The 27,543-nt window shown below is 37.7% G+C and overlaps 1 protein-coding gene across 1 annotated transcript in view; it reads left to right on the top strand.

The window, feature by feature from the left end:
- DOCK4 (dedicator of cytokinesis 4) overlaps nucleotides 1-27,543 on the top strand; it is a 480,919-nt gene that overhangs the window by 189,347 nt on the left and 264,029 nt on the right. The window contains exons 2-5 of the mRNA XM_029233259.1: nucleotides 15,805-15,888; nucleotides 18,450-18,490; nucleotides 20,486-20,541; nucleotides 24,494-24,590. Coding sequence (XP_029089092.1) covers nucleotides 15,805-15,888; nucleotides 18,450-18,490; nucleotides 20,486-20,541; nucleotides 24,494-24,590 — 278 coding nt within the window. The remainder of the gene's footprint in view (nucleotides 1-15,804; nucleotides 15,889-18,449; nucleotides 18,491-20,485; nucleotides 20,542-24,493; nucleotides 24,591-27,543) is intronic.

Raw genomic sequence — 27,543 nt, 5'->3', positions numbered from 1 at the left:
TCTGGATAGCCTACGATCAGTTTTTTGATCCATTTATTTATATTTAGAAATACCTAATTTTTCATTTATATAGATGAATATATAGCTTCTTAACTTCAAGAATTCACTACACTTACCTACATTTATTATTATTATTAATAGTGAAACTTTTAGTAAATTGTCAATACTTTATAAAGCATAACTAACACATGGTTGTTATCAGAGGTTCTAAAATAAGATACTTTTAATTATAGACATGAATAAAAGAAGAAATAACCATATTTTCTTATATGTACTTTTCATGTAGATGTAACTTCTTCTAGTGATGCTTAGGAAGTTGACATACTCATTTTTCTTTCTGTTAAATGGAATTATCTTTAAATTCCCACACACCTGTGGAAGAATCCATTCCATTTTCAATTTCATTTTTTACATTGAGGTTGTTTTTTGGGAATTTGAGTTATGTTCCAAAAAATAAAAATTTCTCTGTTGTTTGAAATGTTTTTCTCTTTTTAATCTTATCATCTTCGGGCACTTGTTATTTCACTCTGTGTTGGCTGGAATATTAAAGGCACTCACTTTGTACATAACCCCCAAGGGCATTCACATTGTCAGATTCAGTTCATGAACAGACTGAGTCACCTCCAGTAATGCTCAGAAAAATAGAAACAAGTGCAAAATTATCCTTCAAACCAAAGAATTGCAATAGATGGATTCTTCCTTATTAACATATTATGAAACAAATGACGGGGTTTGGCCCTAACACCAGGCCTGTTGTCTGTTTTTGAAGATATTTTGGAAAACTTACCGAATTTGTTTGGCAAGTTTCATTGTAGAGGGGGTAAAGGACAAATATTTACAAAGATTTTTAACCCTAGCCAAGCACAGTGATTTTTAATCTCTATGAAAAAAAAGAAAAAAAAGGAGTATATTTGGGGGGGGGATAGTTTTTAAAAGTTTCTTTTCAGTAGTGCATCAATTTGCTAACAAAGAATGCAGATTTCAATTACTGTAGACAACATCTGGGAGCAATAGTTAGCTGAAATTTAGTGAGAAGAAAGGCACGGGAGGCAACTGCTTCATTAGTTTATAAAATTGGAAGAGGCGAAGAACAGAGGGCATGATCCCCAGGGGAACTTGGTGCCCTCTAGAAACCCTGAGGAAGGATTTAAAAGTTCATTTATAATTGATAAGTGCTGAGTCAGTAATGTTCATTTTTATCCTGGTTCCCTGATTTGGCTATTACAGTTTCATGAGTTTTGCCTTAACTTGTCATTAAAATCTCAGTGATAAACTAGCAGCATTCTTTCCTTACTATCTTTTAATTTTAAAAATAGTCATTGAGGAGAAGTAGAAAGTTTTCATGGAGAATTTATAAAGTGGAAATATCAGGCTTAGATGAATTTCCTGGATAATATGAGCCACATGAATACCAGGTTTACAAATACCGCGTATATAATGATGTGATCATTCCTATTAAGTCCTTCCAGTCCTAATACTTTGTAAATCTAAAGAATGGCTGGGCTGGGCTTCCACCAGATTCCAGAGGACATGGATGTTCAGTCACTCCCATCCCACTGGTCAGATAGCTGCTGGGTTTGCCCTGTGGATAGGGGTGGGAGTGAAGTTGAGAGAGGTGTTCTGATAACAACTGCGTTTCCTTGGGGAAAAGGAAATGATGAAGGAAGGCCAACATGTATTCATAATTATACAATCTGTATTGGGGGCACTGACTGGTGTGGATGGATCACCAGGTCGTGGCAAAGTTGAGGTACAGTGGCCCTCTCTGGGCTTGGGGTTTTCTAGGAGACCAGGATGAGAAGCATGGTGTTGGGAAGGAGTTAGCTTATGCCTACTGTCTCTCCACATTTGCCAGTACCTCTCCACCTCTGCCATAGTATACCTCCCCTACTATAAGTGCCTCCATCCCCTAGTTTTCATTGCATGTGAAATGATTGTTTCAGCTGCTTCATCAATCAAGTATACTATTATGTGGTAGCTTGAGAATCCATTTGTTCTAAGTAACCAACTTTATAAAATTTCCAAAATGCAAATCACTTGTAAGTTAAAGACTTACTCTAGTTTGTAGTCAACGTCTTATTTTAAGTAAGATTTTTATAACCAGTTCAAATACAGTATGCAACAGAATTAATAACTTAAGAACTGTTGGGAACATCAGTAAAACCCAAGACTTTAGTTAAAAATCAGTATTATCGTACAAAATTATTAGGAGGGTGTATTAGGGTTCTCCAGAGAGACAGAACCAACAGGATGGATATGGAGATATATATATATTTATACACACACATACATATACATACATATATATGTTCACATACATGCATACATATAAATATATGTATGTACATGAGTACGTATGTATATGTATTACACACACATGTATATGTATACGTATGTATATGTATATATGTGTATGTATATGTATATGATTTACTATAAGGAATTGGCTCATATGATTATAGCAGCAGAGAAGTCCCACGATGGAGGTTGGAGACCCAGGAAAGCCAGTGATATAGTTGTGAGAACCAGAGGGATGATGATTTAAGTCCTAGTCAGGGTAACAGAAGATTGATGTCCCAGGTCAAACAGGCAGAGACATCAAATTCCTCCTCCCACCTTTTTGTTGTATTCAGGCCCTTCAGCAGATTGGATGATGCTTACCCGTATTGGGAAGGGCAGTGTGCTTTACTCAGCCCACTGATTCAAATGCTCATTTCTTCCAGAAACACCCTCACAGGCACACCCAGAGATAATGTTTCATCTGGGGACTCTGTGTCTCAGTCAAGTTGACACATAAAATTAGCCATCGCAGAAGGCTAGATTCCTTCCCTGAAATAAAAGAAATTGAAAATTTTACCACAGTTCCCTTATCAGTGACCCATAAGTACGGTAAAGACAGAAAGGCTTAATTCACATCTGTGGATGGTTATAGTTAATGACAAGATCCATTCAGTCTTTTTTGAAAATGTCAGCTGAAACAGTTCAAAAGTTATCTTTCACCAAACACACATATATCCATTCTTTGGTTAAGAAAGTAGTATTTAAGGAGACCATGTAGTGTACTGGAAATTAAGCAAAAATATTAATTCTGTTCATTTTCTGAAATGAATGAAATGTTGAGATTGAGGTTTTATTTGATATGATGAGTAGGTCATCTCAAGAATACCTATGGTAGTAGTGGTGTTAATTTTATGCTTTATGCTTAGTAAATCAAGGCTAAAGTCAGGATAATGTGCCACCTTCAAAAAGGACCCATTATAGGTTTTAACTGCAATTAAAATAAACTGTGTCTGGATAACCCTATGAAGAAATGTCAGAGTTAAATTTGCTAAAGTTGCAGGCAAGAGTCATTAATGGTTGCTATAAAGTATGATAAAAAAAAGGTATATTTGCATAGTCTCAAACTATGTCCCCATGAGATACTTGTTAATTACAAAGGAAGTAGTAATTCTACAGTGGAGAAATCATCTTAACCAAGCGATCAAGGTTAACATCACCAGCAATGAGACACATTGCCATCATATGTCTTCTGTTAAGGTACACTGAGCAGGTACACATCATCACTTCTGTGGTATTCTTGCCCAAATTGCACATCCTACGCTTGATCATGAGGAAACATCAGACAAAACTAAATTTAGAGACATGCTGCAAAATAACTGGACAGTATTCTTGAAAGCATCAAGGTCATGAAAGGCAAAGAACCTGTCAAATGAGAGGAGACTAAAGAAATATAACAACTGAATGTAATGTGGAATCCTGGGTTGGATCCTTAACCAGACAAAGGACATTGGTTGGACAGTTGGTGAAAATTGTATACGATCAGTAGGATAGTTAAGAATATTGTATCAACGTTAATTTCCTTGTTTTGGTAAGTGTGCTTTATTTATTTAATATCTTAACATTTGCTGAAGCTAACTTAAGGCTGAATCAATTTTTATACTATTTTTGTAAGTTTTTTATAAATCTTCAATTATTTCAAAATTAAAAGTTAAAAAAAAATGGACAATAATCTTAATTTTTTCCCCCACACAAGAATTATAGAATTATAAGTGTGTCAGTTTTGTGCATACATTTAAAAATCACTGGGGATACAAAATTCAGCATTGTATTTTGTAGGAACAAAAATATATAGGAAACGTTCTTTCTCGTGACTAATGAACTATATGAAACAGATGCAAAGTGTGACCTTCACTGTTGTCTTTCCAGTGCCTGCCACAGTGCTGGCACATAGAAGTGAATGAATGAGTAAACTACACTGTGCGTTCGTTCATTATTTATTGAGTAGCCACTAGGTGGTGTTGGGAGCATAGAGGGGCCTCAAACCTAGAGACCCTGGGTGTAATCAGTGTTAGATGTAAATGGGACGCGGGTACTGTGGAGTCAGGAAAGGTGGAGTTGATATGAAGAACACCCTGTGGGGAAGGGCAAAAGGGAATTCCAACTAGAGCGTAAAGCATTTGCAGCACTTGCTAAGGCCCAGATGAGAGGTTCAGTGTGACTGTTGAATGTGGTTTGTAAAGGCTGAGATTAGAAAAGTGTGCAGGAACCAGACTTTTAGAGAACTTTGAACTTTGTTCCTTTTCTCCATTGACCTGTTCACTGGTTCCCCTTTTTCTAGAGAAATTGCTTTTGACTGGTTTTCAGTGGTCAAAACCAGTCAAAACTAGTGTTTGTTCAAAACTGGAAACTGGCTTAGTCATTAGAGCAGAAGAGGGAGTGATGAACAGTAAGAATGTAGGATTTGATTCTCTTTAGGTGGAAGTTCCACGGTTTGTAGGTAGTATCCTAGCAGACTTCTTGAGAAGTGAGCTTTGGGAATGGAAGTCAAATTCAAGTTTGAAAAAGAAAAGCCTATGGAGGGAAAGTTAGACATAGTAGTGCTTTATTGTGTGGGGCAGATGAATGACCAGATGAGGCAGGGCTGAGTATTAGCTTGGAGAGGGTGTTAGAAGAGGCTGTGAGAACAAGCTGACCTCTCCCCATTTGGGGGCAAACTGTGAGTCCCTCTGGTGCAGGGGGAAAGGTCTGGGTGCAGGTGTACCACTTCAGTTCTCCTGTGCTGTTTTTTGACTTTGAGTATTTAGTACTTGGAGAGATAAATCAGAACAAAGCACAGAAGGATGTAACCGTTTTTTTCTCTCTCTTCCCTTATAGCAAGACATTAAGGGAAAAAAAGGGTTGGGAAACTTAATCCTGTGTTTCAAAAATTCTCTTAAATAGTATAATTTTAACATTAGCCATCTCACACTGGGAAAAGGATATGTATTTTATTTAAGTAGATTTATATATGTATTAAAATGTATGTATAAATTTTGTAAACCAAATACTTGGTGGTAGATTTATTATGCTTGCTTGGAGAATGGTATTTCACTTCTTAGTGAAAAATTTTCCCTTGGAGTGTGGGGGAAGCAACTATTATTTTCTGTAACTTCATTCCACTTTGTGACATGAAGTCTGTGTTGTAATTTTTCCTCCCGATGCTGTCTAGTATCCCTTGGACAAATATTGCGCTGTTTGGCAGAGGGAGTATTAAAAGCTGGATCTCCTTCCCTTCCTATCTCTGCCTTAGCATTTTAGGAAAATCTCTCTTAACTCTGTTACTGGTTTTTTTTTATCTGTCTCATTTGCCAAAGATTTTTTTCCCGTTTTGTTAGAAAAAACAATAGTGTCAGCCTTTTACCCCTCTGGAGCGGTTGAACCTGAATCTTTCTAAGTTTAACTTGTTAATAATGATTTCCAAGAATCTGTAATAACAGAACAGAGCAAGGGTTTTTGATTTACGCAATTGTACACAGAAACCTTATTTTCACACATGACAGATTCAGATCTAGTCTCCAAGCTTCCAGTTAGCAGTGATGATGGAAAAATAATATCCTATATTTACTTACATTTATAGGCTTACAAATCCAGTTCTCATACATTTATTTGATCCTCATGACATTTTTGTGAGGTAGGCCGGGCAGGTCATGTCATCCTGCCTGCAAAGGGTAGAGGCCCAAAGACTATATGGTTCGTAAGTGGTGGAGCTAAGCCCTGGGCCTCCATCTCCCTGTTCAGTATTTGTCTCCCTAGAGGACCTCCCTGGCCGTCCAGTGGTTAAGACCTCCCTGGCGGTCTGTGCTTCCAGTGAAGGGGGTGCACGTGCAGTCCCTGGTTGGGAACTAAGATCCCACATGCTGCACAGCCAAAAAAATTTTTTTAAAAAAAGTGGGGGTGGGCTGTGAGCTCTTAATATTATCTCCCTTTCCTAAGTGCTGGGATACTTCTGAGATAATTGTTTAAACTCTTGTCTTTTCCAAGATGCTCCTCCTGACTGGCAGTTGACCAAAACCATAACCTTTTCGATCATATTAAGTTGTTTTTAAAAGTACTGATGGGTGGATGCAGTCATCAGTTCAGAGTTTTACTGTTTGACCTTTAGCCACTTAGGAAAGTGCCTTTGCATTTGTAACATTAAAACCAAGGGGAAGAGTATGTTTATGACTCTTTGGGGAATAAAACGTGTTCATTTACTGCCGCAGTGACAATGTCTTCAAATAAATCTTAATGGGGAACAATTCCCTCTTGATGTTCATTCGTTCCCTTGTTTGCCTCTTTCCTCTTCTTTTTCTCTATCTCTAAAATGGGAATAGAAACACCTACATCATAGAAGATTAGAAATAATACATAAAGAACTTACTAAAACCACAAGATAGTACTGTAGTCATGCTACTCTCCTTCTCCCTTGAAAATGCATCTGGCAAGAAGTCGATTCTGAATGGGTGATGTTGTAAGCTTGGAGCAGGTTTGGCTCTCCAGAAAGCAGACTCTGAGATGGAGATTAGCTTGCAGGATGTTTATCAGGGAATGTTCTTGGCTGTCACACCGATGGCAGGGAGGGAGGAGAAGCAGAACTGGAGAGAGGGAATAGATGACCTGTGATGCCGGCCCAGTGATGGCCGTCATCACTTCAGCTGGAGTGGCCCTTCAGAATTGTACCAAGTTGTGGCAGGAGGGCCTGGCCCTCCTGGTCACTGGGTGCAGGCCACCCTGGGAAGAGGACATGGCCTTGGGCAAAACAGCTCTCTTCAGCTGAGGCAGCCCCAGAAGGCTGCCCCTTGGCCGCATGCCCTAATGCTCTCGGCAGCTGGGAAAATAAGTCATCCATTTCTGAAGAGGGGTGTTGCTGTGGGTGCTGCCACCACTGTCCTTTACGTTTACCTCGAGTCCAAAGGGCAGTGGTTCAAGCAGAGTGAAGTTCTGCAGTTGGTAGAAATGTCCTCTTAACAGTCAAGGACAGCAGTGTATTTTCAAGGTGGTACTTGTAAAATGTCAGAAAATGAATACATTTTATTCAGTGTGCTTCTGATTTTTCAAAGTCACTTAGGGCCGGAGAGAGTCCTGTGACCTGTCTCAAGGCCTGACCGTACCTGTGGCATAAGAATGGGGTCCTATTTGTAAATGTGCGTATGTCTGCCTCTCAGGCGTGCATGCAAGTTGTGTGAGACCTGCATAGACAGTTACCAGAATGGAGGCTGATCTCAAATGCATGGCAAGTCCAAGAGACAGAGAAGATGGAGCCTAGCAAGCGTTTCTTTGATTTTCCTACTGAGTTCATTTTCAGCATCAAAGCAGTGTTCAGGAGCTAGCACCCCATCTCCCCCTCACACGTTTCCTTTGAATTTCTTTTTTTCAGTCTTTCTGGACAGCCTGCTCCCATGGCCCTACTGTCATACTGATGACCAGCTGGGAGTCCCTTCAAGTTAGAAATGACACTTTGCTCTTAACTTCATCTCATGAGGGGCAAGATGGAGGGGGATACGGGAGAAAGACAGTTCCATCCTGTGCTAGTGATCGTACCAAGAGAAATCTCCAGATGACTTCTATTGCAGCCTCCCTCAAGCTCTATCCAGACAGCTAGAAAACAGATAGTGTCTTTGATAAGACTGTTAACTTGTTTTTCCCCACCTTATTTCATCTTTCCCTACAAGAGAGTTTTGTGCAGAGGAGGTGACCCCTTGTCCTCTTTTTCCACAGTTCACTATTTTATGAAATAAAATCCCTGAAAAGAATTTAGTTCTCCTTAATCCACTTCCCCTTTTCACTGTTTCCTCCAGCTCTTATCCAGAAAAAAATCTTATCCTTCAGAAATTCTACCTTTTTCTCCCCTTTTTTCCACTTGTGTCCCCCCTACTGCAATGATACTCATAAAAACTGATAAACCTAAATGTAGATACATCCATGACAAACCAAAGCCAAAAACAGTGTGAAATGCACGTGGACATAGGAAGGACCACTTTTAAATGTCCTCTGACAGACGGTGTTCCTTTACAATGCGCTGCTTTCTCACTGCCTTCTCATTGTCGCTGCCATGTTTCAAGCACCAGCTTTCAGAATTTTACAACTACTCACATAGAAATGTTTATTTAAATTCTCATGCAGTCATAGCTCATTTCTGTTGTGAAAAACAGGAGTTTCATTTTTTGTATTAAATGGGATTCCATGGGATAATCTCAGAGCTTGAGAATAATAGCGTCGTGTTCTGTGTTGTAAATAGCTCACAAGTGACCTTTCAGACCACAGCCTGTTCCTGAGTTGGAGATCCTTTTATCAGAAAGATGAAGCCAGAACTCCGACTTTGAGGAATGAGTCTCCTTCCTTCATGTCACAAGGGACAGAGTACTTCATTATTTTTTTTTCCTGTATTATGTTCCATTCGTCTTAAATTGTCAGCCCATAAAGGGCAAGGGCAGCATTTGCCAGGCTCGACGTGAATCGTGGTGTGTAGCATCGTGGTAAATATTATTTTGACCATGATGATGAATATGTTATCATCTGTGATGTAGAGCTACATGATTGTCATCTAGTAGTTTTTCTATAATTTGTTTCTTTTTTTGCTTTTAAAGGTCATAGAACTCTGATTGAGTTTCTCTGTACTAAGTTTAAAAGTACGAATTTGTTCTTTGAATGAGCAAGCTGTGTCTCTGAAACTGAGAAATGAGTCCCTGTTTCACAGCACAATTTTGCTTTTATTTTCACCGTCTTCATAGAAAACACTCGTGAGTTATATATGAGGATGTTTCTCACAGACATTTAATTTTTAATAAACTGTCGCTAGGTACTAAACTGATATTATATAAACGAATAACACAATAAGTGGTAAGAGGCAGCTGTTCATGATATGATTTGCAAGATGGTTACCCTATACATTTAACACTTTTCTTACACATATAATGTTAGCCAGTGTTTTTTGTTTTTGTTTTTGTTTTGGCCGTGCCACGTGGTTTGCAGGGTCTTAGTTCTCTGACCAAGGATCTAACCCGTGCCCCATGCAGTAGAGGCGTGGAGTCCTAACCACTGGACCTCCAGGGAATTCCCCATATACAATTTTAAAGGATTTGAGTATAAGCTATGTTTACATGCATGTTTGTTAATCCAAATAAATTTTTATATAGTAGCAAAGGGGCAGAGATGAAAACAATACCATATAGTAGTTTTTATGTGCTGTTTAAAACTGTACTCCCAGGATCCTTAGGACTGAAACAATAGTATTGAACCTTTATGTTTCCAGCTCTATGAATGATTCATTCTCTATGATCTTTTCTGTAGCTACTAAAGTTGTTCAATTTATAAGAAAACAAACAAAAAAAAATCGAGGGATCAAGACAATGTGTGGTCATGTTCAGTAAACCCAAATATTATTGGTGGGGAAATGCCCCTGGAAAGTGTAGGATGAGAAGACCTTTGGATAAAGACAGAGCTACTTTACAACAACTGGGGACACGATGAATTTTCAACTGTGGACTTGTTTCATGCAAAAATGCTTGGAGGATTTGGGAATTTAGTTGGAAAGTTGTATCCAAAATGGAATCTAAACATAACATATTCTTCAAGTGCACTTGATGGCAATGCAAATTGAGGTTTCATGAATGCCTGTGTTTTCTTTGAATCTTTGCTTTAATAAACCAGTTTTCCTTACTTTATGATACATTATGTACTACCACTAGTAAATTTGAGCTAGTCATGTATTCAGATCTTTTGCTCTTTTACCTAGAACTGCCTTCCCCTTTCAACATTCTCTTTCATAACCTGAAACATAAAGAGGGTAGCATTCTTCCATCCATTCATCACTTTCATACATTGCAAGGTAGAGTTACTTGTGTAATTCAAAGGTTGGAAATGACTTGCCATTTTAGAAGGTAAAGATCAAAGTCATGCCTTAAACTGTAGCCTAAAAAAGTGTTACTCTCCAATATGATCTGCAGTTTAATATTTATTTTAGATGTTTTAAGTTATGAGAGGTGCCCCTGACATTCTCTGAATCCATTAAAACCTGACTACCATTTTTCAGTGGCTTCATTCATTCATTCCATGTGTGTGTTCATTCTCCATTCATGCACTGACACATTTGTATGCTGGTTTATGGAAGATGAATTAAAAATAGTTCAAGTTCTCTTGGGAGTTTGGGACTAGCAGATGCAAACTATTATACATAGGATGGATAAACAACAAGGTCCTGCTGTGTAGCACAGGGAAGTATATTCAATATCCTATAATAAACCATAATGGAAAAGAAAAAAAATAACTATGGGTATCTATATATGGTGACATCATAACTAGACTTACTGTGGTGATCATTTTGAAATGCATAGAAATATTGAATCACTATGTTGTACACCAAGAACTAACATAGTGCTGTAGGTCAATTATACTTCAAAAACAAAAAAACAAACTTATAGAAAAAGAGATGAGATTTGTGGTTACCATAGGTGGAAGGGGGAACTGGATGAAGGCAGTGAAAGGTACAAACTTATTTATAAGATAAATATTAGAGATGTAATGTACAACATGATAAATATAATTAACATGGCTATATGTTATATATGAAAGTTGTTAAGACTAAATCCTAAGAGTTCTCATCACAAGAAAAAAATCTTTTTTCTGTTTCTTTAATTTTGTATCTATATGAGATGATGGATGTTCACTAAACTTACTGTGATACTCATTTCATGATGCATGTAAGTCAAATCATTATTGCTGTACACCTTAAACTTAGTACTATATGTCAATAAAAAAAGAAAGAAAAAGTAGTTCAGGTTCTCAAGTAGAAAGACACAGATAAATAAAGTGCTAAATAGTATGTGATACCTTGCCCTATTTAAGGTGTGGTCAGAGCGCCCTTGGAGCACAGATGAAAGAGTAAATGATTCCATTTGGGCCCAAGGATGGGGAAAATGAAGTAGGAAATTGAAAGGGCTAACCTTGGAGCTAGACCTAAAACTAAGGCTACTTTGCAGTATCCGGTGTAGAAGGGCTGGGGAATGCAACTCCTGCAAAGGGGATAATATGTATAAAGGCACTGAGGCCTGCATGAAAGAACTTGATGAGAATTTAGGTATGACAGTGTGGAGGGCAGTGTGTGGAGAGGTAGCTGGGATGGGAGCCTGGAAAGGTAGCAGGAGAGCAGTGGTAAAGGACTTTGTAGGAGATACTGAGAACAGGCTTTCCCTCTGCTTCATCAGATGGCTGTTGCAGGTGGGGACAGATGTCCATTCTTTCAGAACTCAGGCAGTGACTAAAACCAAAGCAAGGCTGGTCTGGGGACAGAGTGCTTCAGTTATATATCATGCTCTGTAGTGCTGAGCTGAAGGGCCTCTTCCAGACTCTCAGAATTGCAGGCTGGCAGGGACCTTTCAGTTCACCTTGTCTAGCTCCTTTGTTTTATAGAGGAGCCATCTGAAGCCCGGTGAGACTGAAGAACTTAATAGCTTGCCTTTAATAGTTATCAAATATGATATAGCTGAAGAGTGAAGTCAGGATTCACCCACGCAGACTTCTTGGGTAAGAAATGAGGTGATACACTGTTATGACCCAGACAACCTGTCATCCCAGTTTTAAACAGCTCCTATGAAAGAATGAGTTTTCACAGGTAATATAGTTTGGTTCTTAGAATTTTGAGCACCCTCTTAAAATAGAATTGCCCTTAATAAAGGAACCTGACTGCCTAAGACCAGAACACGTAACAGTAATGACTCTGCCCTCATTCATCCCCTCAGCGATTATTTACCGAGTTCAGTTTGTGTGCCAGGCTCTGAACTGAATTAGGTAGACAATTGGGAGCTGGAACTAACCTCGTCCTTATATCCATGGAACTTACAGTCTGTTGCAGGAGACATCATTCAAAAACTTGCACAAATAAGAGGGGATGGTTGAGTGGTATATGGTGCTATGAGAGTGTGCAGTTGGGGTGAGGGGATGTGTGTCGAGGAAAGCTGCTCTGAGAAGTGGCCACTGAACCGACATCTGTAGGGTGAATACAGCTTAACTTGGTGGGGAGGGAAAGGAAGAGTATTCCTTGCAAGGGGTCGATCATGGGCAAAGTCCTGTGTGGGAGGGAGTATAACAAGGAAGGTCTTTGTGACCAGAGTATAGAAAGTCAGGGTTGAGAAGTACAGGATGAAACCAGAAAAGGGCAGGGCCTTACAGGCTGTAGTACTGATTTTTTCTATTATTCTCAGAGCTTTGATATATTTATGAGGATGATGACATCATCAAATGTGAATTTTGAAAAGACCTCTCTAACTGCTGTGTGAGAAATGGATTGGAGAGGAACCTGAGCATATGGGCACAGCCCTATAAGGAGACTGCTAGAGAAGGCCAGGCAAGAGGTGATAACGAAGCTAGGGCAGTGGTGGGAGTGGAGAAGTTGAGAAGAAGATGGCTTTGGGAGATATCAAAGAGATAAGGCCATTGTGATGTGGGTCTTGGACTGGATATGTGGGTCGGGGGCATGTGAATGACTCCTGGGTTTCTGGCTTGTAGAGTCGTTGGACACAGTGCTACCATTCGACAGAATTGGGGGCAATGGACGAGGATCTGGCTTGGAGACATGTAAGGATTGTATCAGCTAAATGGTGGCATGAAATAAAAGGAAAACAACCCCATCAAACTGTTGTCTGATATGGCATGATATGTCTTATTACCTTTTCCTTTAAAGAAAAGAAATTGAACCTAATAAAATTTTCCTGATGCCACATATCCAAAAAGCATTTAAGTACAAGTGTGACAGAATCAAAGGGACCTCTGGTGGTCTCATAGATGCTGTGTTGAGGAAGGACAACCGTGGAGACAGGGAGCCTTCCGGGAAGGCTTTCCAGCAGCCCTTTGGAGTGACGCAGAGAAATCCACCTAGGAATAGCGAGAGAAAGCAGGACTTACAGCAGAAGACTAACATTTTAGAGTGGGTGATTGGGAGAGAGAAAATTGCTTAGATGTGGCTGGAGGCGGAGGGGAGATAATGAATTCAGTTGAAGCCATGCTAAGGTTTAGGTGCTTAGACCTCTAAATAGAGATATACAAGTTGGAAGATTGTGTCAGCTGCTGAGGCCACAGATCAGGACTGGAGAGAGACTTGGCAAGTCATATAGCGACAGGTGATTCTGGAAGTCTTAGCACGTTCTCCAAGTAGGGAGAATGTATATGGATCGAAGGAAAAAAAGTATAGTTTTACAATTGAGATATTTATTAAATAGCTAGAGTATACCAGACAGTGTGGTAAATTATTTCTGATAGGTGCCTTATTTAATCCTCTACTACCTTTTGCAGTTTCTTCATTGTTACCCGCATTTTCCTCATGAGGTAATGGAGATTCTGAGAGGTTGGTATATTGACCAAAGTCACACAGCTAATAAATGGTCAGATCTGGGTTCAAACCCACGTCTCATGATGCCAAGTTTGATATTATTTTCCTACACCCAGCCTTTTTGACAGCAACATTTAAGAAGAGGGTTAGGGAAAGAAGGTCTACAGAAGAAGGCTGGAGGGTACGAGAGAAGCAGTAGAAGATTCAGAAGAAGATAGACTCCTGAAAGGCAATATGAATGTGCTCACAGTTAGGGAACAGAGCAGTTTCAGAACACAGTGAAGTGAAGGGCCGAGGCATGAAGGGATGGTGAAGAAATGGAATTCGTGAATGGTACTGCCATGTTCAAGAAGGCGATGAGGGGTAGGACAGAGCGACCAGCAGTAGGGGACGTAGTCATGGCAGCCTTGGGAGTTAACAATAGCATTTGTGAGTGGTAAGAGCTGTACACAGAGCTGGGTTGGGTGCCCGTACACATAGACCTCTCATAGAAGCATCAGTAGTGCAGGGTTGAGACACTAGGGTTGTGAGAGATTAAGGTAACTTCATGAGTGTAGACAGGCAATTCTGGGTACAAGCTTGCTTTGGAGTCCTTTAAATTGTACTCAATCTGTTGTCTATTCAGTTGTTGATCCCTTATAAGAAGAGGTCTCTGAATTATTATTTGAAGTAATCTGTCAAGATATACAGACCTTTGATTATTTTTCAAGCAGACATGTCTTCTAGGACATCAACATGAGGTCATAGGGTATTTATGGTTATAGTTAGAAAATGACATCATGAACTAGTGCTTATCTAAAATGTTCTAACTTGGTTACCATGTAGTTATTTTTATCTATCTCATGTACTTTAGGTTATGTTTTCTGTCCTGTGTTTTGACTGCTACCGCTAATTTTGTTTTGAGATCGTAAAACAGCTTTAGACTTCTCTGAAAGCCCATTACTTATTGGCATGTTTTCATTTATTGACAGGTTCATGTATTCCTTCAGGCTTTTAAAACACATTCATAGCAATAACAATAATTTATTTTGGGGATTGGAGTTGTATCTAAGTCTCACCATCTGAAAGAGAATTATAAAATTCACTTCCAAAATTTTGGGCTTTTAAAAATCATGCAGTCAAAGCATTTACTATCATTTTTTTGGATGTGAATTGCAAGGTGGTTTCAGCGTGTATAGTATTTAACAGGAGATGTCTCTTTCTCTTTTCGTGTGTTGAGGTACATTTTTAAAATTTTCTATCCTTGTCTCCTTTATGACTCAAGTGTTACTTTCCCGGGGAGAATCACTGTGCTTTTATTCTCCCTTAACCACTCAAATCACGTAGGGATGGTTAATCTGTGCACTCTTTCTCTCTGGTATCCTAGTCCTGCCCAGCCCTGTGAAATGTTTCAGAAACCAATCAATCTGTAACCATTAGGTTAAGGCTAAATGGTGACTCCCCTCAATTCCAAATGGTCTGAGAGCTGAGGCATGTGGGAACTGTCACGGTGGCCGTGTGTTTAGACCCAGGGGAGAGGTCCAGGCATCACCATTGCTTACTACAGAACCAGAAGACTGCTTTAATGCCACATACTGGGCTAGGCCCTGGGGACATGTTAATGAGCAAATAGGTGCAGTCCCTTCTCTTGAGGACTTTCTGGAAAAGAAATATCCTGCAAACAGCATAGCAGAAAGGTAAACCAAGCTTATTAATAAGTAAGAAATATATTCCTTACTTATTTTTTATTTATTTATTTTTTTGCGGTACGCAGGCCTCCCACTGTTGTGGCCTGTCCTGTTGTGGAGCACAGGCTCTGGACGTGCAGGCTCAGGGGCCATGGCTCACGGGCCCAGCCGCTCCGCGGCATGTGGGAACTTCCCGGACCGGGGCACGAACCTGTGTCCCCTGCATCGGCAGGTGGACTCTCAACCACTGCGCCACCAGGGAAGCCCAATTCCGCATCTTTGAAATTTGTATTAATAACACTTATTCGACCAAGAAGTTGGCGAATTATGTAAGCTTAAAGATTGACTTTCTTCAAGAATCTGTCAAATTAGGATATGACAGCCGGCTCTAGCTATCAATGTGTATTTCCTACTCACATTCATTTTTCCTAGTCAATAACATTTAATAGTAAGCAGTATAACCGGCTGTAACTGATATGATGATCATCTCCATATAATCTATGTCATTTCTTACAGTTATTGCCAGTTTTCGAGGAACTGTCCCCTATGGCCTGTCATTGGAAATTGGAGATACAGTTCAGATCCTGGAGAAGTGTGATGGTAAGTAGACTAGTGTTGATTGTTTGAGGTTGTATAAACAATCTCCTGCAACACTGGACAGTTCATAAAGTTTACAGATTGTTTCCATACTTCTATCAATCCCTGGAATTTCCCCAGTAGTCACAGTGAACCATTTTTAACAAAACTTTTTTCTTGCATATTGAATGTTTGGCTTATGGGAAAGCATTATTCGGTATTTTTAAGCTGATTGTATTTTTTCCTAATATTATTTACTTATATTCACTAGATGCCAACATAGAAAGCAATTGAGACTATTGAATTTGTGAAAGTTCATGACTTGGGGCCAAACAAGAAGGCCTTTCTTAGAATGTCAAGAGTCTGGTGGGTTCCCCAGGGCAGAAAGAAAGAGGTCTAGAGCAGAAATGCCTTACCCCAGGTTGGGTAACCAGATGCCTCCAGGTGGGACTCCTGCCCAGGCCAACTCTGCTCTAGTCCTGCAGCCATCTCCTCACCTCCCTCAAATCTGGTCTGAAGTTATTCACTGCATTTGAAAAGTTAAATGAACTTGTATGATTAATTTATGTAACAGGTATCTCATTCAATCGACCTAATATGTACGTTCTCAAATGCTTCTGTTCCTGGTCAACAAAACATCCTTAAACTCTAGTCCTTAAAAAGATCCCAGATGAAATGACTACTCTTTTTTTCTTATCAAAATGGCCACATTGTAAAGTCCTATCAGTATATCCAAAGATAACTGTTTTTCCTCTTAATATATTGTCCTTATTAGGAATTTATAATATGGTAAGATTCTATCATATCAAGGTTCATTATTGGCAAAATTGTGTTCTCCCAAATAGAACTATTACTTTTAGTTAGAGCCTGTTAGTAAATTGTGGTGATACGTGGACATTTATTTTGTCCAATGTACCTAATAAAAATAAAGGTTTTCTCTGTCATTGCCAGATATATTTTGTTTCTATTTTCTTTACAGGTAAATATAAAGTCTGTTTTGAATTGGTGAAAATGGGCTTCACAACTATAGGAGCTGTATATTTGGTTTTTTAATTAATTAATTAATTTATTTATTTATTTTTGGCTGTGTTGGGTCTTCGTTTCTGTGCAAGGGCTCTCTCCAGTTGCGGCGAGCGGGGGCCACTCTTCATTGAGGTGTGCGGGCCTCTCACTATCGCGGCCTCTCTTGTTGCGGAGCACAGGCTCCAGACGCGCAGGCTCAGTAGTTGTGGCTCACGGGCCTAGTTGCTCCGCGGCATGTGGGACCTTCCCAGACCAGGGCTTGAACCCATGTCCCCTGGCATTGGCAGGCAGATTCTCAACCACTGTGCCACCAGGGAAGCCCCTGGGAGCTGTTTTATAACCTGAAAACCTTTCTGTATGATGTAGTTGGACAGAGACCTCTCTATGACATATCTGCAATTCTCAAAAAGTTTTGGTTTCTGTTAAAATAGTTGTTTAAGAATGGCTATATTTCTTGGATGGATGTCTTTAAGGGATATAGTAAACCCTGACATTATAGAGATTCCATTTCTCAATTCATTCTGTTCTCTCCAGATTGATTTCAAAATGATGTTTTACAATATATTCTTTTGAGAAAACTTATGAGGAACAAAAATATTTAAACGCAAATCTCAAATACTTCTTTCTAAAAGTTCAATTAATCAAAAAAAGATTCAATTCCATAGAACATTTGTTACATGATAAAGATAATTTCTTACCAATAAGTAAAATGGTTTTTGTTCTTGAAGAAAAAATAAATTGAAAATAATAGATTTATAGGGGGCTATATATTAACCATATAAATATATATATATGTATCTATCTATCTATATATGTATATATATATATACACACCCTGTAATTGTTTTAAACTATAAAAAGATATGTTCCCCATTAAGGATAGTGCCGTAAAATTGATTCAGAGTTCCTTGGAGATTAAGTAATAGGCATTCTACAGAATAAAAACTATGTGTGGATGAAAGAGTGCCATTAGTTCTCTTAGTAGATGAGACTTGGCTTCACTCTTCTTAGGCTATCAGACTGATCCTAACCCAAGACAGTAAGCTGAAGAAATGTGTGAATTCACTACAGAACTGCTGGCTGAGCACTATGCTTTGATGGTAGAGTCTGGGCTTTGTAGTCAGGCAAAGAGAATTTGGAACTATGTTAAATCTTGTGTAGATTTTTGAATTTCCCTGGGATGTAGTGTAGCGTTTTATAAAATGAAGTGAAACTAAGCTCAGAGAGGTCAATTAATTTGCCCAAGATTCAACAGCTAATAAGTAGCAAAGCCAGAATTTAAGCACAATACTCTGATTCCAAAGCCTTTATTTCCGTTATGCATGCTTCTATTTTTCATGTACGTTTCCAATACAATTTGTAAATGATTTTATTAATAGAAGACTTAAACTAGTAGTCACTTGACTGTTAGTCGAGCCTAATCCCAACCCCCATTATGTTTATACCTAGAATATTTATATGTAGGGTAAAATTCCATCAGTAAAGGACAGATTGATTTCTAATCATTTCTTCAAAGTATTGTAATGATTTATTGAAATATGACCATGATTATTTCTCCACAGGCTGGTACAGAGGATTTGCCTTAAAAAACCCAAATATCAAGGTAAAAATTATTGCTTTTAACCATAATTATGGGATTTTTAAGAAAGACAGTTATTTTTCTTTATTTCATTATACAATTGAAATTACAGTTGGGACTCTTAGTTGAAATACTAAATGGCAATACAGATTTTCATAATTTTGGAAATACTTTTGAACTTGGATTATAGTTAAGACATGCTATTCAAATGATAATCCTATGTAGCTCTTGAAATTTATACTGAGAAGACCTTAATAGGCTTACTATATATATAAAAAAATCTTTTTGAAGTGTTAGTTTCACAGAGAGTGAAAGTAAAATTCAGGCAGGGGAAATATATATATTCCAAAAGAAACACTGAATAGAGGTATTTAATCTTTAAGTTTTTTGTGGCATCATTTGTAAAAAGTTGGTGTGGAGAAACAGGTTTATTGTAGGGTATGTTAAGAGTCCCTTTGGATTTGAGGAGCTGAAATGTGGGAAAATCATATAAAGAGTCCATCTTTCTTACCATTACAGACAAAAACTAAGACTCATTATCCTTTATATAGTTATATAAATCCTAAGGAATTATAGTAGGAAGTAATATGATTTTTCTTTTACCTTTCATTTATGTAGTTTATGATTTTGACACTAATCCTCTCTAATATCTATATTTTTTCTAATACTTTGTTCTAATCTACCCATGCTACCAACATTTCTCTAATATTTTTTTACATGTCATGTTCATTTTTCGGTTTAATTCTGGTTTTACTAGGATTGTAGATAAGAAATTGTATCATTTCTCATTACCAAAGTCTAATGTAAGTAATCTAAACTCTTTTGTCTGCCTTTCTGCTTAAATATACCTTTTTTCCGGATCATCCAACTGTGTTTATTACTTTATTTCATTTATTTTAGGCCATTCTAAAGGAGAGCCTGATACTTTAACCCTCATTTAAAGTTATTTTTGGACATCTGCAGGCACATGCAAATGTAGCTTCAGTATTTAATTTTTCATTTAGTACATGCTTGAGAAAAAAATGTGTTATGGTTTGTTACTTCTGTTACTCTTTGAACCTCAAGTTCTGACTTTTTCTTGTTAATTACTATAATTACTCTATTTGTTATTCCTACCATATTAAGGTAAATTTAAATTCCAAAGGAAAAAAAAAGTTATTTTTTTAACCTATATACCTATTTACTACTGTTGTATATTACAGAACTTGCTAGTTAAATTTTATATTATCCTTGGATCCACAGTGGTGATAATGTATTCAAATGACATTTGTTTTCCTAAATATTTAATTGAATTTGTCATTTAATTGTACCTAAAAAATCATTCAGAGAATATTGTTGTTTAATGGATAATAAAATTGATGCTCTTCTTTTTAATGTTGTTTTTTTCAATTTCTCATTTAGAACAAAGGAATAATTTCCTTGCCCTAGCTTTTCCCTACAATAAAAGGCTTTAAGCTAGCGTGGCTTCTTTTAATTTTTATCCCGTCAAAATGGCAGCCTGGTGATTAATTGCTGCTATGTTTTCATCAAAGATCTTCCCTAACATGTAATACACAGATTGTTTCCAGATTCATAGTAGTATTTTTTAGTATATATTTTTAAATAGACACATGAGTATTTTTGGAGAGAAGAAAAAGAACTACAACGAAAACAAACAAACAAAAATCCCCTTCTTTCAATACTGGAGTATTAAAAAAAAATTCTTATTCAACATCCTTTCTATATAGAATTCTTGAAAATATAAAAATTTTCTGTTTTATAAAGAATATACTTTTGAGTGGGATTTAATTTTTTGATTATATTTATTTTAAAGTATCTCTAAATTTGTAAACTGGTAAGTAGTAGAAAATAAAATGAATGGGTCTAAGCTACAATAGATTTAGCCTAAAGAATATGTTAGAGATTCCTTCTTCCTAGTATTGTTATGGTTGTGTGGCTATATTTTATACATATGACTTACAAAACTAACTCTGCTGTAATAGACAGCTAGAACCATAACCTGCATGTTTTCTCTTCCAGGGTATATTTCCTTCCAGCTACGTTCACTTGAAAAATGCCTGTGTAAAGAACAAAGGGTAAGAAATGAATTTTATTAATAGTTGAAGGATTTTTCATAGAACCATTACTTATTTTGGAATTTGAAGACTTAGTAATTGTCTTGAAAAATGAACTATAGAAAATCATGCCATTGTCCGTGTTGTTTGATAAAGACAGATTACACTAAGGCAGTTGGTGGAGAAAATTAAAAGAACCACGTCTGTGTGTTGGACAACAGTAGGATCTAGGGCTCTGGAGGTCTCTCATTGTCCAGAAATCATGGAATCGGCCTAATCTTTTTTTTTTTTTTTTTAACATCTTTATTGGAGTATAATTGCTTTACAATGGTGTGTTAGTTTCTGCTTTAAGCAAAAGGAGTTGGTTTTTCTTGGTTTCCTGCTGTGTAGGGAAGCATGGCAGTCACACCCATCAAATGCTGAGTCATGTCTCAAGCCCAGGAATTTCCTAGATTCACTACTGAATTATAAGCAGCCAAGTCTGCCATTATTTTCCTATTTGGGGTTAATACCATATCCTTGTGTGACCATTTCACAAAGCCGCTATTCTGCTTCAGAGAACATCATTTCTGTGCTGTTTGTTTGATTGAGCTCATTGATCACTTAGGATTTCTGATGTATTTGAAAAGTTTTTCCCAGTCTGTGTACAAAAGGACTTAAAGCAGCTGTTATGATAAAAGATTATTCAAATACAATATCACAGAATGAAAGAGTAGCACTTGCTTATTTAAGTGGTTAACATAAGCAGATTATTCATTTTAAGTGAATCCAAATATTTGCTGCCAATGTCACAAGGAATATGCATTGGATCACTGAATAATTTTCATTTTATGACAAAAGAAACAATGCAGGTTGTACCATAAAAATTTCATTATTCATCAAACAGCAAAAAATAGGAATTTATTAAATTATTAAAGCACATTTTAAAGCATATTAAATTATATCTTCAAAGTTTATTTTTACCAGAAAAGTTCCATAGAGGCTATTCAAATGGGTGATTCTTATATCCACTCTCTATAAAGGTAGAGTATTAAATCTTAGCTCAGTGAAATAATTTCTTCAGGTGGCTGAGAGTATATGGTATAACTACTTTGAGTATGTGGATAAAACTTAAAGAGTCTAGGAGATCCTTATGTTATATGTCTTATATATGTCAGTTACTTTAAGCAGTATTATTATTATTTTGATAGTAGTAGTAATTATTTAAAACAGTAGATTAAAAACATAATTCTAATAATTACCACTACTATTACTCTTTTAAAAAATGTGTGTCCGTCAGAAATGTTGTGCAGTTATAATCCACCAGAAGTGAGTCAAGCAGAGTTATTAATCCTTTTGAAATTCTTCCACCAGGCTCTATCCAGCTCCCTTCAAGTAAACCAAGGGACACTCCAGAAAACACATGCTTACTCTTTGTTCTGACCTTTCTGCCCTAGTGATCTGGTCTAGGCAATGTTGAAACCCAGGGTTTCTACCCTGTCCCTTAAAGAGTCCACTTGAGCAGACCCCCTGCAGCCAGAGTTCTTTGCTGCCTTTGCCCCAAGCCCCACCCTGATCCCCTCAACTCTCCAGAGCAGAGGGCCACCCAGCCCCCATCTTACACTCTGACCGAGGAAGAGAAAAGAGAAGATGCTAGCAAAAACGTCAAGCATCACTTCACCCAGTGAAAGTCCTCTCTCTCAAACTGTATTGGGGTGGGACATAATTTTAATTGAAACAAGTATCTTCTTTTATTTTTTTATTTTTATTTTTGTCCCAGCCAGTAAGTGGTGAGTATCTGGCTCCCTTGAGTCCGAGGAAGTTTAAATATGGGTAAAGGTGTCTCAGAATTTGGTCGTGTAAGTTTGAGACTTGGTTGTGGGTTCTCCACCTGAAAGAGGGCATGATAAGCATTATACAGCAAGAGAACTTCAGGGTAGAACCAAAATTTATTTTCTTAAAAAAAAAAATGTTGGAATTCATTGAGACTTTAGGTTCTAGGACTATTAACTGGAAGAAAAACTTTAGCCTGAAAACATTCAAAAACATGTGTTGCCAGGTGATTGCTTTCCCAGAGGGGAACCTCTTTGGGATTTTGATGTTACCTGCCTTATTTTCAGGGGATTAGCACCCTGATTGCCCACCAGGATGAAATAGCTGCAAAGTTCATCTCAGAGTAACTGAACAAAATATAATTTCAGGGGCAACTATTTATGACAGACTGTTTGAATGTTGATTTTGGTATAATTAAAAGGAAACAGCTGCCTCACCTAAAATGGCAATTCTGTGCTTCTTAAAAATTTACATTTTGGTTGAACAAACCCCAAATCAACTTCCCACAGACTGAATTGCCTTTATGTTCTTTCCTGGGTCTTCAGAGCAATGCAGGACTGACGGGGTCCTTAAATTATAGTTTGTGAGGTCACTTCTCTATTGTTTAATTCCTGCTGAGGTCATTTCAGTTTTTAGATGTTAAGTAGGTTGTTGAGTTTTCCTGGAAATTCACTGTTCCCTCCTGACCTTGCATTCTATCATTTTATAGTCTCTGTGTCCAGATATTCATCCTTTAAATTGCAACAGCTGCTTCAAAAGCAAAATAAATGCACTACCATTTAAAAATGTCATGTTATGTAGACTTGATAAAAGGTTCTATATATGTCACAGTTCATATATTACTGTTTACTTTTATTTCTAGTTTTACAACCCAGCTTTACATTTTCAGCAGTGTTTAAGCTCTAGAAAGGAGTAAAACGTTCACAGGGTCAGTATTTTGGCAGCAGTATGAAATGAGAAGAGGATCTGTTGGTGAAGAAATCAAGGCAAGATTTTAATTCCCATACTTGCTGTCAAGAAAACTTTACAAAAAAAATTATATGCACTTTGGACATAACGTCAAAAAGGAATGCAGAGCAGTTATTGGCCTCATGCTACGAAGTAATTTTCCCTTGATCATCCATGTAACCTGGTTCAGTGTCTACATATTAGATATTGTCCTTGGAAAAAAATACTCAAATGAAGAGATAATCCCCATCAGTACAGTCAGTTAGCATTCTTTTGAGAAGCTGTAGTATTAATAGGCACTTACCCATTTTAAGCTGCGCAAAAACTGGAAGAATTTGAAAAACGAAACTAGAGACGAGAAAAAAAGGTTATTGTATGTCAAAGATAGAGTACAGAAGACCAATTCAATCTTCTGTTTTTTCCCTCCATCTCCTTCTATATCTCCTTAATATTAGGACCACCATACATACCCTGCTAGATGTTGGTATGAATATTTTCCAAGTATAGTTTCTGACGTTTAGAAAAGAAATAGGAGAAATATATTACCCTAATCATGGAGCGGAGCATTCTGCAATGGATATTCAAATATCTGTGATGTCAAACCCTTAATAAGTTCTGTGATGCATGACAACATTACTGATAGTAGTAATCATTTTTCATGGTCTTGTTGGCAAGTCATGAAAATGAAGTGTTAATGAGAACAAGTGAGTGTTCAGTCAGTATATCAGTGTCTAGTTGTTTAGAACGGTGAGTTAGTTTAGATGTTTGCAGCCATCAAAGCCTGATCGTTGAATGAGCCTGTCCCTCCCTTGAGTCCTATAGTCATAGAGCTTGGAAGGCAAAAGCCATCACACAGTTTATGTAGCCTGGTGACCTCATGTTACACACAAGGACTTTGGGACTTGGAGAAGTTAAACGAGTTGCTCTTTAGAGGTCAAACTGTGGCTGGAGCAGAACTCTTCTGCTATTGTTGCTTCACCACCACACTGCTCAGACTTGATCTGGATAAAGTGGCTGGTCGTTCTGTTATGGTACTGCCGTAACCCACTTTGCATTCCTCACACAAGTTCATGATCGGATCCTGGTTACTGTCTGCAGAACCAAAAATAACTCTGCAGCTTCCTTTCCTGGTTGGTCTTTTAGAGTGTTTAAAAGAAGATTATTGCCTATGTCATTTGCATATACACTTTGTTGTTGTTGTTCAATTTCACAGACAATTTGAAATGGTTATTCCCACTGAAGACTCTGTTATCACAGAAATGACATCAACATTAAGAGACTGGGGAACCATGTGGAAACAACTCTATGTGGTATGTAACTTTTTAATGGCATCATGTTTCCGATAAAGAATTGTTTTAAGAAATATTTGAGCACATGCTGTAAGTCACTAGTACTCCTCCAGGAATTAGGGATAGAGAGCTTAATAAGACTCAGTGTTGTTTTAATCCCTGTGTCCATCTAGAATGGATTTTGCAAGTTCTTTTTCAAGCCGCACGAAGGTAAAAGATCACTTTCCTGGCATCTAATCAAATAGGATGGTTTACATGGAACCAGGGTTAGGCTTTCTGAATACATTTAATTTTCAGGGGGAGCTAAACTTATTTTCAATACAATTTTCATATTGATGGTATTTTTTATGTTCTAATTCTCTATAACTTATTCAAGTATAATAAAAATGATAGGCTGCTTAGCCAGAATCAATGAGAATGTTCTAAATATACAAGAGAAAGAAATGTTTCTTGGGGAAAAAAGGGGTCAGTGTTTTGGGTGTATATATATATATATATATATATACATATATATACATATATATATATACCTATTTACATGTTATACTTACTGAGAGTCTTCTGTGGTGCAAACCCTGTGGGAAGTACTCTATATGTAGTATCTCATTTAATCCTTACTACTACTCAAGGAAATAAAAGACTATGATCATCCTGAGTTTACAAATGAGGAAAATGAGGCCGAGAGTGAAGAACTTGCTGGAGGCCAAGTAGTTGGAAAATGGCTGAGCTTGGATTCAGATGTAAATCTAGTACCCTCCCCTCACTCTGAACCACTGTATATGGGGAATTGGGGGTGACATTTTGGGGAAGATGAATTTATTTCTTCTCTGATTTTCAAAGGAATTTATAGAACAGCTTAATCATTTGAAGGGATGTGCTCAAAATACAAAGGTGTACTTATCCTGACAAAATGATTTGAAATAGCCTGTCAAAGAGAAAATCCAAATTAGTGAGGGATATGGGCACAAAATGACTTTTTATTTTCTGCTACATAGAAAATGCAATAGGGGCACTTCCCTGGTGGCGCAGTGGTTAAGATTCCACCTGCCAATGCAGGGGAACATGGGTTTGAGCCCTAGTCTGGGAAGATCCCACGTGCCAAGGAGCAACTAAACCCGTGTGCCACAACTACTGAGCCTGCACTCTAGAGTCTGTGAGCCACAAGTACTGAGCCCGCGAGCCACAACTACTGAGGCCCGCACGCCTAGAGTCTGTTCTCTGCAACAAGAGAAGCCACCGCAATGAGAAGGCCACGCACCGCAACGCAGAGCAGCCCCTGCTCGCCACAGCTAGAGAAAACCTGCGTGCAGCAATGAAGACCCAGTGCAGCCATAAATAAATAAATAAATTAATTAATTAATTAAAAAAAGAAAATGTAATAGGATAGTTCATTGAGGCAAGAAAATCTTTAAAAGTCACTAATAAAAACCCTTTTGATGTTGGATTTCTCTGACCATGCCCTCCTGGAGCTGGTGGCGTTAGGGCTCACTACTCAAATCCACAAGATGATCTTAGATGAAACACAGTGTCTAGGCTTTGCTGGGGTGAGGTAAATGCACTGTCAAGATAACTGAACTCAAGGGCTCTGTGCTGGGAGACTACAAAGGAAATGCAGATCTCCTTTTTAGATTAAAAAAAATTTGTGTTGGAAAGAATATAAAACCCAAGTATTATTTCATTTAATATTGTACCTGACACTAACATGGAAAATGAAACTATGTGAAATTTTCAAATCACTGCATCCTAAGTACCCACTATAAAAATAATGACAGTGTAAGTGTCAACCATTAGCTGAGCTAAGGCACCAGCACTTTTCCTTTTATGTAGCTGCTGGTGAGCAACAGAGTTGAATTTCCACTTGATTCTTCCTTATCTAGCTATTTTTGCCTGCTTTTGAGGCTGCGAGCATCTATTTTGGGGACATACTTGATTGGCTTGAAAACCTATGTGTTGTAAGCTCTAGGAGTAACCTTCTCACCTCCTACCGTCCTAAGTGACGGAAACAGAGAGAGAATTTTTTCTAAGTTTCCTTGGATACTGGAATGGTAGTCAGTTCTATTAGGAAAAAATATGAAGTTTATCCTGGAAGTACCAGGTTTTTGACCTTGAGAAGGAGGCTGACTTGACTCTGTTGGACCTTTTGGTTTCTCTTTTCCTGATGTAAATGTTTTTGCTAAATGTTTTAGTTCAAGTTCATCATGCTTGAGTGTATTGGGGTACTGTCTGTGGTCTTTCCTAACAGTTTTAAGGCTAGCTTCTCCACTGCAAGCTTCTCCACTGGAAGGTGCTTGATGAGCCACTAATATCTTGTCAATTGTAAGTAGTATATGAGATATACTTAATATATGTAGGGCATTTAACATAAAAAAGCACATGGCAGATGCTTGAGAAATGCTACTTGCTCTTTTTAATAACATTGGTAATGGCCTAATTAATGTCCTTTAAAATATCACTTAGTAAAGTATCAGTAATCTAACCACAAAACTTTTAGGAGAAATACAGCAGCCATCTTTTACCAAGTACTTTTGTGCGGGCCTTTGGGTGGGTATTTCACCTCTCTCTTCTGTGGGACTCTGCCAGGTAGTTTTTATTCTCGAAGCTCATCAAAGATAATCTATCCAGGGTCCCATGCTAAGTGGGAAAGCCTGGCTGTAAACTGAGGTCTGTTCTCAAAAAATTATATTATTTTCATCTTGAGGCAAATCAAAACTTACCCATTCTCTACAACACTAAAATATTTACAGTTCACTTTCTGCAAAAAATATTGCAGAAATTTTCTGATATATTGTAAAAATGTTTAGATATTTTTCTATTTTAAGTGTTTAATATTGTACCCTACCTTTTTCATTTGACATTAAATCAAAAGCATTCTTCACGTTTCCTGAACAGTCTTCATAACCATCCAATTTTTAAAATCCAGTTTTTAAAGAAGCATCATTTTCTGACTAGCTGTCAAAACAGATATGTACTGTTT

The sequence above is a fragment of the Monodon monoceros genome, unplaced genomic scaffold (assembly GCF_005190385.1).
Source record: "Monodon monoceros isolate NGI ecotype Baffin Bay Population unplaced genomic scaffold, NGI_Narwhal_1 Super_Scaffold_2, whole genome shotgun sequence".
Lineage (NCBI taxonomy): Eukaryota > Metazoa > Chordata > Mammalia > Artiodactyla > Monodontidae > Monodon > Monodon monoceros.
The sequence above is the reverse complement of the archived record's forward strand: the minus strand, read 5'-3'. Positions and strand labels throughout refer to the sequence as shown.